This window comes from Felis catus, chromosome D3 (genome assembly GCF_018350175.1).
Source record: "Felis catus isolate Fca126 chromosome D3, F.catus_Fca126_mat1.0, whole genome shotgun sequence".
Lineage (NCBI taxonomy): Eukaryota > Metazoa > Chordata > Mammalia > Carnivora > Felidae > Felis > Felis catus.
Window position 1 is genome coordinate 53,619,308 of NC_058379.1, and position 12,935 is coordinate 53,632,242.

Here is a 12,935-nt window from a genome sequence, read left to right on the forward strand (position 1 = left end):
TTAAAATTTTTTTATTTAAAAAATTGTTTAATGTTTATCTTCAAGAGACAGAGAGACAGAGCATGCGTGAGGGAGGGGCAGAGAGAGGGAGACACAGAACCCAAAGCAGGCTCCAGGCCCTGAGCTTTCAGCCCAGAGCGCGACATCATGACCTGAGCCAACTTAATAGACTGAGACACTCAGGCGCCCCCCAGGTACCTCCCTCTTAAATTTTTTTTAATGTTTATTTATTTTTAAGAGAGAGAAAGACAGAGACAGAGCATGAGCGGGGGAAGGGCAGAGAGAGAGGGAGACACAGAACCCAAAGCAGGCTCCAGGTTCTGAGCTGTCAGCCTAGAGTCCGATACGGGGCTTGAACCCACAAACTAAGATCATGACCTGAGCCAAAGTCAGAGGCTTAGCTGCCTAAGCCACACAGGCACCCCTCCAACTGTTTAAATAAAAGACCAAATATAAAGAGGGAGGGAGGAAGAGGAGCACAAAACAACACACAAAATGTATTTGTTCTAACGCTTTCTTATAGGCAATTTGCTGTTTACTTCAACATCTGAGGACACTGTGGCTCTTTCACATGGTGCAACTGATACCAGTTTTGATATAATGTCAAAAAATGACACCCACAACTCTTACCGCTATGCTAGTTTTTTTTGTTTTGTTTTGTTTTGTTTTGTTTTTGAGAGAAGGCACAAGTGAGCGAGGGGCAAAGAGAGAGAGAGTGGGGCGGGGGGAGAAGCGAGGCTTGAGCTCACCCAATGTGGAGCTGGAACTCATGAACCTTGAGGTCATGACCTGAGCAGAAGTCAGATAATTAATCAGCTGAGCCACCAAGGTGCCCCCCAAACCCCACACCACTGCTATGCTATTTTTTAAGAGAAGAAATTGATCTTTTAGCTTGAGGCACAGAGGAATAGCTCTTACCACTAAAGCTTCCCAGGAATTTCTGCATAAAATCTATACTCTAGTTGTTGTTGCTATGCCAGATCATTGGAATTTAACCTCTACCATAATTTCTGTGTGTTTATTTCTCAACTGACCTATGTTTCCAATTCTGAGGGCATCAGCTAGAAGTAAACAGTGTGTTAGCCCTCTTTATATGCTTGACTTTTCCATTTGTAAAATCAGTACAGTAAAATGTACATCTGCTTTATTCCAGGGACATCTTTAATATTTTAAGATACTTTAAGTTACCTATATTGTGCCTTAAAAAAATCAAGTCTGCCTGTTTTCACCAATTCCTATGTTATTTTCTGGATTTAGAAGTTAAACTTCTAACACATTAAAAAGAACAAGCAGCAAAAACAGAACAGACTCAGTCCTACCTCTATATCTGATGGTAGGATGGAAAAAATTGGTGCTGTAGACCAATGTTTGTATAGTGTCAGAAGTATAGACCTTTAGGAGGCTGAAACAATACGGTTTCAAACTCTGGCTCTACTACACAGAGATTGTTTGGCTTTGGGCCAGTTTCTCTCTGAGCTTAAATTTTGCAAAGGGGATGAGAAAGAAGTGTTGTCATAAACATTAAACTATATACACACATATATATAGAAATATGCATGTATACATATGTATATATAAATGGTCTAATTGTTATAACACTGACACATACATATATGTCTATATACATATATATGTGTTTGTGTGTGTGTGTATACAGCAATAAACATTGTGCATGATCCATAGTAATGAATCAAAACAGTATCTGTTGTTCCTTTAATTATTATCTGCTAGGTTAAAGAGGCCTTCCATAATGGGAACATATTTACATATACTCAGTATATACCGATATGTATGTCCAATGGCAAACTATTTATATCATTGTTGGTGTCGGGCAAAATCACAAAAAGATTGTATATTTGTATACAAATACATTGGGTGTAGAGATTTAAAAAACTGTAATAAAAAAATAAACTATTATTTACATCATTTATCATTACTTACCTTTTCACCATTTGTGATCTTATTTCCCCAAATAGATTACATCTCTTATAAATACGCCAGTTCTTCCCAAGTACTATAGGGACTTAATTTTTCATTCGAATGTATCCATTTGAAATGGTGAAGGGTGAAATGCAAACGCTTTCACCTTGTTGGGAATGCTTCCTTATCTGCAAAATGAGAGGATTAGGTCAGATGCTTCCTGTGACCCTTTCCCCTTCTAAACATGCCATGACTTCACCGTCATTGAAGTAAAACACCCGAATGTGGATTTGGTTCAATCATTACAGAGTTGTGCTACTGGCTAAAAGTTACAGAATACAGAAGTACTTACTGAGCTATTCCTGGAGTAAACACATGCTTTGAGTATATGCTGTAGTGCGACTGTTCACAACTGCATAAAGTGCAACTGTCAGGGTGGCATGGGAATAGCTGCCCCCAACATGCTACCTGGGAAACCTAGCAACATCTGGGAGCGAGATTGGCTACCAGGGAAACTGAGGACAATATTCAGATTGTAAAAACCAGTTCTGCTGAAACCAAGGCCAAAGATCCAGGTCCTTGACTGGTCAATCTCCTGGGTCTTTCATTCAATAGAGCTTCATTTGTGATGATGTCCTTCTCCCTTTAAGAAGAGAATAGTCCTTCATTTTATTATCAAACAACACTTCAGATGGTGGAGGTGTGCTGAACACTATTCAAGATCATTTCTGGGATATTTAGATTTCTGTAGAACACTAAGGATCTTTATTATGTTCCATTGGTTAATGGATAGGAAGTTTTTTAATTCTCTTTATAAATTCAGAAGCATGTATGTTTCAGTGCCAGGATATTAACCAGTGTAGTGTTGCCATTGTTGAGGAGGCAGGCTCATGGTCATGGACGGATTACATTAGGAATGAATGTAAGTCTCTTCCCACCTGACATCCCTGCTGTTGTCAAAGTAACTGGAAGGGTCTGCTGCTTGCCCATCGTATACAATCCTATTTCTCAAAGAATGGCCCATTGAACCTTGCATCAGAACCAGCTGGGCAAATGTTAAAAATGCAGCTTCTGGGGTGCCTGGCTGGCTCAGATGGTAGAGCATGCAATTCTTGATCTGGGAGTTGTGAGTTCCAGCCCCACATTGGGCGTGGAGACTACTTTTTAAAAAAAAAATGTAACTTCTGTAGCTCACCCTGGGCCATAAATTCAAATATCTTGGAATGGGACCATTTTAACAAGCTACTCAGGTGATTCTGATGCTAGATAAAGTTAGACGACTCTTGACATAGAGTGACTTGTCAAAATTGCAGATTTCGCCATGTCATTCTTCTACCTAAACTCTTAATTGGCTCCACAATGTCACAAAGCAAGCTGAAGATCTTTAACCTGCCAATACATCTTTCATACATACTCTGCCCAAGTCTCCAGTTTTTTCTCTCCCCATCACCCACCCTGTGCTGAAAACTCCAACCACCAAGGAACTGTTTGTAGATACTCCAAACTTTCTTCTTTTCTATACTCACCAGGTCCCTTCTTTTTAGAATGCTCTGCCTTTCTTTCCTTCACTCCAGTTTCCTTCTATCTGGAATGTTCTTTGTTTCCTCTCCTCTTCATTATATCCCCCTGGGATAAGTTAGCACCATTGCTGTTTCTCTGTCTACACATGGGTCTTATATCAAGTGATAAATGCAATGCCACTTTTCTTGTCCATCTTACCCACTAGGTCATGAAAGTCCTTGAGGACACAGGACAAAAACATCAGTCAGTTTGGTTGCAAGCAACAAAACTCAACTTTGAGGAAATTAATCAAGAAGAAAAAGGAAGTACTGGTAAGATGCTACATAGTTAGAAGATAAAAAAGGAAGTGCATCAGCTTAGGAAGGACAGACACCAGAGAAGCTGCAGACCACAGCAACAGGAACTTCTACCCATGCCAAGGGAGGCCCATGACAGGTAAAAGGCAGAGCCTATGATAGGCAGCCCCACGAAGTCTTGTGGGATGATGAAAAGAAAATTCCTCTAAATGAAGAGTGTCTGGTGTCATTAGGGAAGAAGTGGAGATGCTTGGCGGAACAAAAACAACAGCTGTCCACTTCACTGGGTCTTGCTCCCAGTTGCGCCCACCCCCACCCCCACCCCCACCCCCGTGTCTGGTGCAGACCTGGACACATAGTAGGCTCTTCCTGAATGGGAAATGAACGATGTCAGAGAGAGAACCAACACTACCTGCCAGACAGTGAGCAAGCGTTTCAATGTTATTGCAGTCAGTCTCTCGCAATTCTACAAGTACATGTTATCTGTGTTTTTCAAATGAGGAAACTAAGACCAAAGAAGTAACTTGCCAAGGTTACTCAGTGAGCAAGAGAAACAGCTAGGATCTTGAAAATGGACTGTACTGCTATCCTTCAGTGAGAAACATAATGCTATTCTCCATGAGAAGCGTACCTTATGTTGAGTTTTGTTCTATTTAATAACATCCCTTTCTTCCATAGCATGCTTTTTTAGGTAACAGTGTCTTAGAGATACCTCCATGTTATCCACAGTAGAGAATGACCAGTATTGCATGAAGTTCATAGACATTAAGAACCAGATTTCTTGAGGGGTACCTGGATGGCCCAATTGGTTGAGTGTCTGACTTCGGCTCAGGTCATGATCTCACAGTTCATGGGTTTGAGCCCTGCTTCAGGCTCTGTGCTGACATCTCAGAGCCTGGAGCCTGCTTCAGATTCTGTGTCTTTCTCTCTCTCTCTCTGCTCCTCCCCGACTTGTGCTCTCTCTCTCTTACTCTCATAAATAAATAAATAAATAAATAGGAACCAGATTTCCTGGGTTGGACTCTGAACTCTGTTTTTTACCATAAATGTGATCTAAGGTAAGTTTTTAAGCTATCTGTACCTCTCTTTCTTGGAAGCAAGGATGATATTAGTTACCTATGTCCTAGGGTTAATATGAGGATTAAACTAGTGAACACGTATAAAGTACTTAGACTAATATCTGATAGGTAGTTAAGTGCTATAACAAAAGAACATTACTTGTTCTTTTTTGACTATTGCATTGCCCTCCACAGTATGTATGGACTATAATATATGTAATCATTCCTGTGTGAATAGAAATTTTGTTGGTCGCAAGGTTTTGGTATTATAGACAATGCTACAAAGAACATTCCTGTTGTGCCTCCTTGTGCACATGTTTGTCCACATATTGGTTCAAGGAGTAGAACTGCTGTGTTAAAGGACATTTGTGTGTAAAAGTTCTAATTTTTATCTATTGCAATGGATATCCACAGTACAAATGTCAAAATGTGCAAAAGGTCATATAGTAAAAGTCTTTCTTCCCACTCCATGTGATATCAGAGATGATGATTATAAGGCTTTTAAGTTTCCTTTATACTAATTTATACTTCTGATGCTAGCCAGGACCTAGAATCTGAATGGTAAATTTATTCTCTGGCTGACACCATCATCATCATCATCATCGTCGTCGTCATTGTCACCTTTATAAATTTATTAGGAACCTTATAAATGATATTAGATACTTCATTTTACCTAGCCTTCCCTATTCCATTTTCCTGCTTTATATTACTTAATTTTGTCTTATTCTTTTTCTAAGATTCTAAGTGCTTCTTATTTTTACACAAGTCCCTTAGTAAAGAGCACATAGATTTTTAAAACAAAAGATCTAGAATAAAAACACTGTTTTGCCACTTATTTGCATTATGTAGCCTTTGCTAAGTTAAATTCTCTGAGCCTATAAAATGGGAACAATAATGTCTACCTATGAGATTAATATTGAGTTACATATATAAATATAAATATATGTGCCACTCCCTACATGTCAGGTACTTTACATGCACTATCTCTAACTCTTGAAGTAGTCACAAGCAAGATTAATAGGAAGGCAAATGCAGCAGACTATGAGAAAATCAAGGAGATAGTAGGAGATGGACGCGGTGTAGAAAATCACCAAACTAAGACCTGAACTTTGAGTTGGAAGAAGTTGAGAGTGGTGGCAGGAAGCGTTTAGGCAGAGCCAAAAAAACATGTGTAGAGGTCCTGAGGTTAGAGAAAACTTAGTTACTCAAGGAATTGAAAGAAATAGAGAAATTTAGGACCATGGAAAATAAGGGAGAGAGTGATAGCAGATGGGGCCAAAAATAATTATTTTGAATTCCCATCTTTCCTTTCTGGTTTTGGAGAGTGTTTTGTGTAGACGTGATTGTTGGAGCTGTTCTCGCCATCTTTCTGCCCTGAGAAAGACACTGGGATGGCAAGAGGCTGGACACTTGAAGACATCACTGAACTACTGAGCCAACTCTGGAAGTGCTCACCTCTGGACTAATTTATCTTATTAGATAATAAATATCCTTATTGATTAAGGCAATTTTAGTTGAATATCCCGACCACTGAAGGCATCTTAACTGATTATATTTAATGAAAGAGGAAGATCACACAGGGCTTTGTAGATCATATTAAAGATCTGGAATTTAATTCTAAGGGTTATGGAGAGCCATTAAGTGCTTTTAAGCATGTGGTAAATTTTGCTTTTCAAGAGATCACTTTAGTTGCAATGTGGATAATAGATTGAACAGTGGTAATAGTGGAGGCAAGTGTAGGAGATACAAACTATTGCAACAGGTAACACCAGAGAATGCAATGATTTAAAACATGTGGTTGCCATGGGAATAGAGAAAAATGAACCTGTTCAAGAGATACTGAGAGATACATTGGAGGCAGAATTGTGAATTGGGATTGTGATTGATTCGATGTGAATGAGGAAGAGGAAGAAATCAAGATGGCTCCCAGGCATCTGGATTGAGCAACCAGCTAGATTGTAGTGCCATTTACTAAGACAGGGATAAACAACTGGAAGTAGAACAGGTGGGAGATTACTATAATGAGTTCATTATTGGACATGTTGAGCTGAAGGTGCCTGAAGCCACGAGGTGGTTACGTCAAGTAAGCAGTTGGACATCTGAGTGGCTCAGAATAGAGATAAAGACTTACGAGTCTTTGGAACCCAGATGGTAGCAGAATCTGTGTGATCTTTGAGATTCTTAGGGAGAGGGTGAGGAATGAGAAGAGGCCATACAACAGAATCCTAGGGCCTCCAGCACTTAGTTTTTCCATGGAAAAGAAGAAGCCAGTGAAGGAGACTAAGAACAGTCAGAAACAAAGAGGGAAAGTCAAAGAGTTTCTACAAAGAAGGCATGCTCGAGAAAGAAGGCGTGCTCAACACCTACAAATGCAGTTGAGAAGTCAAGGAAGAAAAAGACTGAAAAGATTCTGTTGGATTTAGCCACATGAAGGCCACAGGTGACTGGTGAAGAAGCAACTTTTAGACAGATGGAAGTGGAGTGGTTCAGTTCAGAACCCAGTTTGGACTGGATAAAGAGAGGAAAATTCAGAAATGGAGACACAGATGGTAAAGAAGCAGGTCAAGAAATTTGGCTTTAAGAGGACATAGGGCAGGAGCTGAGGGACAAGTGGAATCAAGGGAGGGTTTTGTTTTTCTTTTAAAGATAAGGATGGCTATCTTTCCTTTACCTCTATATCCAATTCATTAGCAAGCCGCTTTAGGTCTTTCTCTTAAATGTATCCCAAGTCTGTCCATCTCTCACCTTCAACCCAGATAACTCATTGGTTTCAGCCACCATCATCCTCACCTGGATTAATTCAGTAGTCTCCAACTGGTTTCTCTGCTTCCGTTTTTATTTTGTTCTTGTCTTTTTGAAATCATAAGGCAGTCATGGTAAATGAAATCACGGTTTTGAAATATAATCCAAACTCTTGGTCTTGGCTTATGAGATTGAGTATGTATGATCAGACTCTTCTCCTATCTTACATCCCATCTACCCCACTGTCCCCCTGTGTTCTGGCTCCACGGGCTTCTTTCTGCTCTCTGTTGCTTTCTCACTCACTGGTCTCAGTGCTTAGCAAGCTTCTTCCTACATCTTTGAATGGCTGACCCCCTTTCATTATTCATGATTGCTCAAATGACTTTTTTGCCTCATCCAAATAGTCTTCTCTGACCTTCTTATCCTCCCCATCCCCATCCTCAGTCCTGTTTTACCCTATTCATGGCTCTTATCATGTGAAATGATCTTGTTCATTTATTTGTTGATTATATCTTCTCATTAAAATTAAAGTCTGGGGGAAACTGGGTAAGGTTTATAGGATTAATATGTATTAGATGTATTACTGCATCATATATGTGTGTATTATATATTACTATGTGTTATGTATAAATGATAAGCATGTGAATCTGATTATCTCAAAATAAATGTTTTCGGTTTTGTTTTTTTTAAGTAAGTTCTGTGAAAACTTGCATTTTGTCTCCTTGTCGGGAACTGTGTCACCATCACCAGAACGAAGTCTGGCTACAGTGGGCACTAAAGAAGTCTTATTAAATGTGTGACTTAATAAATGATATATTTGGTCATGTCTAAAAGAGGATGGGGCGAAGAGTACCAACAATAGCAGGTACCCGGGTACCTGGAAACCAGGAAACCCGGGTCGTAGAATTTAGCACTAGAATCCTTGTCTTACAGTTGAAATTCGAATCCGGGTTTCCAGAACCCTTTCACCGCCCCATACTACCTCTCCATTAGTGGAGTATTGATTAGATGACTGAAGTCCTGGCGACACTCGATCAAATTTCGTCTTTGTAGCCTATGGTGATTCCCACAGTGCAGGGCAGATAGGACCAGCACCTTACGTGTGGGGTCTGGTTCCCATAAAGCATGACCAGGCCCGCACTCTCTGTAACTTGCAAGACTGGGTAAGGAGGCTGTGTGCAATAGCCTGGAAGGCTCACTGAAGCGCAGGTCCTCAGCTCTGCAGTTGAGGTTTCAGGTTTCAGTTCTCCCAGGAGCACGAGATGTCGCAGCGTGCACGGTGCGGCTGCCGCCTCCGCCTCCCCGTCTCCGCTAAGGCTGCGCTCGAAAGCCAGTTCCAGGCGCGGCCGCGCACACTCTTCTGCCCCACACGAAGGTTGGGCGCCGTGGCTGAGGCTGCTGCTAAGCTGCCGTAGCTGGGCGCGCTGGGAGGCGGCGAGCACAGCTGGGCCGGGACTTCCTTCCTCTACCGCAGGACAACAAAACAACCCGGCAGCAGGCACTGAACTCTTGGCAGCTGTCTGGGCGAGAGACGCAGCCATGGGCTCCGTGCTTAGCAGCGATAGCGGCAAATCCGCCGCCGCCTCGGCCGCCCCGCGGGCCCTGGAGCGCAGGGGGGACCCGGAGCTGCCCGTCACGTCCTTCGACTGCTCCGTGTGCCTCGAGGTGTTGCACCAGCCCGTCCGGACCCGCTGTGGCCACGTGTAAGTGCCGGGGGAGCTCGGCTTGCGCGCCCACCCTGGGGAGGGAGAGGTTGGGGGAAGGCATGGGGGATTTCAGGAGCCAGCGCTCGAATGAAGCTACCGCAGGGAGACACCTGGACCCGTCGAGTGCGGGCCGCGGGAAAAATGACCAGTCGGAAGGTGACACAGGATTTCAGGAGGCGAAAACATTAACAAGCGGGCTCTGCAGCGCCTCCCCCCATCACCCCAGCTGCTTGTTCCCGGAGCCCAGGTGCAGAGCCCCAGGGATGGGGATCCCAGGAGCGGGACCCGCCGGGAGCTGGGGCTTGCCAAGTGGGGAAAGTGCTGTTGGCTGGAGAGCCAGCACCCGCTTCGGCACAAGGCAGTGGGCTCCTGCAGAGCATTTCTCCCGCTGAACTCAGTTAATCGGGCCGTGCTTCCCCCTCGCCCTCCCCGCAGAACCCAGGTCGGTTTTGTTTTGCTGGCTTGTGCACGTGTTCTAGAACGCCCACTGAGGCTAGCCTCTTGAGCAAACAAAGATCTGAGCAAACTGTCCTTCCACCCCCACCTCCCTTTCCTAACACGGACATTCAGGCCCCTGAAAGATCAACCCAAACTGGAACGCCCAAGTGACTCTGTAGTCCTAACAGTTTAAGTACCTGTCAGGGCGGGGCTGGGATTTGAACATTAGCACGGAGCCCTGGAGTGTAGCCGTTTAAAAACCCAGCCACAAAGTGACGGGAGCTTGCAGACTACCCTCCCTTACGCAGCGCTTCCCTAAATCGCCGGAAAGTATAGATAAAAATAACTGTCTTAAAAACCAGGTACCATGGAACTAAAACTTGCTGTTAGTTTCTAAGAAGAGTTTAAAAACAAAATCCCTATGTAAAACGTGTGCTTGAGTAACTAGTAATAGGAGTTGGATCTGTGGATTCGTTCACTCTGTTTACATAGAAGCTTGCTTTCCGTGGCTGCCTGGGTGTGTGGCCGAGTGTGTGCCTGTTGGGGTCGGGGTGCGGGGATGGGGGGTGGTTGCAGAGAGAGCGGAAGCCCGCTTAATGTCTTTGGCCGGCCGTTTATAGTTTGGTGAAGCTCCAAGGCAATAATACCGCAATGGCTAGTTAAGTGTTTTTGGCTTACCAGGAAAAAAGTTACCATATTATAAATGCACGTGCACAAAATGTTTTTAAAAGGACTGAGGTGGTCCTTGACACCTATAGACTAGTAACTGAGAAGCAGTTTTCACCACTGAAAAGCCCAGTAGTGAGCCAAGGAAGAAAAATGCAGCCCACACAGTGTTTTAAATAAAGAGTGCCCTGGGCATTATTTTGTGGCTGCATTTTCAGGGCCTGTTGTTTCAGCTTTGTGCTTTAAACTCAAGTCTAATTGACCTCCTGTCTGATTACTGATGTTGTTTCTCAGCTGTCCAGATATAGTTCATTGACATAAACCCCAAGGCCAAGATGGAAGCCAAGATATTGTTGTGTGACGGTATAATATATTGATTAGCTCAGGGCAGTAATAACCTTGTGGTAACTACATTTAAATTTAGCCTGAATGAGCATTAAAACCTTAAAGTTGCCCCAAAGATACACAGTGGGTGTCAAGTCTTGAAGGTGTCTTTTGTAGAACTGAATTGAATTGGGTGACTTTGGTATTGGAGATTGTTATCTGATTGGGGATAGTTTTCTATCCACCCCTGCTCCTTTTGGAGTTTGAATACTATAACTTACTGTTCGCAGGGTTTTGGTTCTGCTGAAGGATAATACATAGGTGTAAAAAGTTAAATCTTTTGTTTCATCTTTTTCTTTGTTAGAGTTTGAATAGGAAACCAGCAACTGGAAAAATAGTCATGAAGTAGCACAACAAGGGCTGGAGGAATGGCCTTCCCTCACTTTTACTGTTCTTTGTTTTGACAAATCTATGTCCATTGTTCTGGCTGTGGGCAGAATTTCCATATTCCTCCCTTTGGCAAATTTACTTGGGTCCCTTCCACTTTCTAAATGTTAACTCCAATTCCTTCTGCACTGGAGACTGTGAGTGCTGTTAACACCATTTGTATTTCTGACATGAATTACTCTCTTCCATTGACCTTTGATTGGAAAATGAAGAAATGCAGATGAAACCTGTCTGTATTATCCCATATGGAAGCTAATTTCCAAACTTTTTGAACTTGTTTGTGTATGCTGATTTCTGTTTATAAACTGATTTCATAGAGGGCTCCTGGATGGCTCAGTCCTTTAAGGGTGCCACTCTTGATTTCAGCTCAGGTCTTGATCTCAGGGTGTGAGTTCAAGCCCCACGTGGGGCTCCGTGCTGGATGTGGAAGCCTACTTAAAAAAAAATAATAATAATGAGTAAAATAAAATAAACCTATTTCAAGTCAAGCAAGATATTAATAATGGCAAAAATACATTGAATGAATATGTACATAGCACTTTATATATCGTATTGTGATGCAGAAGAAACAGTGGGCTTGATTTGAAATTCAGCCCTGCCACTGACCAGCAGTCTGACCACCACGTTGCTGAATCTCTTTGACTGTTTCTTCATTTGTAAAATAGGGTGAATAATGGAATTTTTATGAATTTTTAAGAAATGTAAAAGTAGCTCATCATAAGGCCTCAATACAGGATTTCTATTTCCTTTAAAGTTATTCCACAAAGCAAGAACCCACGAACAGTATTATTTCTTATCTTTATATTTCTTTTAGAATAAAACCGGGCCATAAAAGATTGATCTATGACATTTTCAAGATGTCCCAGATAGCCTTTCTTTTAGCTTAGTTCTTTTTCCTTTGGTGGCCTTGAATTTAAGAAGTTCTATTTTAATGCTCTGTCATTTCAAATTGACTCTATTCATATCTCTGTATCAGTTGTTAAAACATATGTTGGGGGAAAGGTTTCCTACCTCTACTTTATCTTCTACTATCAGTGGGTGAGGGGGAGGGGGTAGATGAGGAGGGGGCAGATAAGTTGAAGCTGTATAAAGGAAACTGAAAGGGAGTCTGATTTATATTTAAAGTAAGTATTCAAGGAAATTTGTTGACCAGTTGGATACGATAAAGGGGGGAGAAAGGGGTGGAAGGCAACTCCTTAGCAAATAACAGATAAAAGGGGACAGAGTTCAGCTCAGGAGGTTGTTAATGAACAGGTGATGGGGCTTGTTGAGCATACAGTGGTCTGAGAGGGAAATATCCAAATAGAAATATCCCAAAGGCACTGGGACAATGGGTTTGGGGAAGGGTCAGAGCTGGAGCTCAGGGAGTTATCTAAAAGAATCAAGAGGTTGAGGGGTGCCTGGGTGGCTCAGTTGGTTAAGTGTCCGACTTCTTCCGCTCAGGTCATGATCTCACAGCTCAGCTCGTGGGTTCGAGCCCCACATCAGGCTCTGTGCTGACAGCTCAGAGCCTGGAGCCTGCTTCGGATTCTGTGGTCTCCCTCTCTCTCTCTGCCTGCTACCCCTTACTTGTGCTCTGTCTCTGTCTCTCTCAAAAATAAATAAAAGCATTTAAAAAAAATTTTTTTAAGTATATCCCTTGTCATATAGAGATAGGTGTTAAGGATAAAAAAAAATAGGCGAGGGAATGGGATGGGAAGTATGTGGGAAAGATGCAATTTTAAAGATATTTAGAGCAGTGCTTCTCAAATTATCTGCTGTAAAGAACCACTGAGGTTTTGTTTGTTTTGTTGTGTTTTTCAGCCCATCACTGACCA

General features: G+C 42.3%; 1 protein-coding gene across 2 annotated transcripts in view; it reads left to right on the plus strand.

Moving 5' to 3' along the window:
- Positions 1 to 4,702: 4,702 nt before the first annotated feature.
- The window catches only part of RNF125 (ring finger protein 125), a 59,310-nt gene continuing 51,077 nt past the window's right edge, over positions 4,703 to 12,935 (plus strand). The window contains exon 1 of one of the 2 annotated variants that reach the window (XR_006588232.1): positions 4,703 to 9,240. Coding sequence is in view for 1 of the 2 variants with exons in the window: in XM_003995101.6 (XP_003995150.1) it covers positions 9,077 to 9,240 (164 nt within the window). In the remaining variant the exon portion in view is untranslated. The remainder of the gene's footprint in view (positions 9,241 to 12,935) is intronic. The other variant, XM_003995101.6, reaches the window with a different exon arrangement.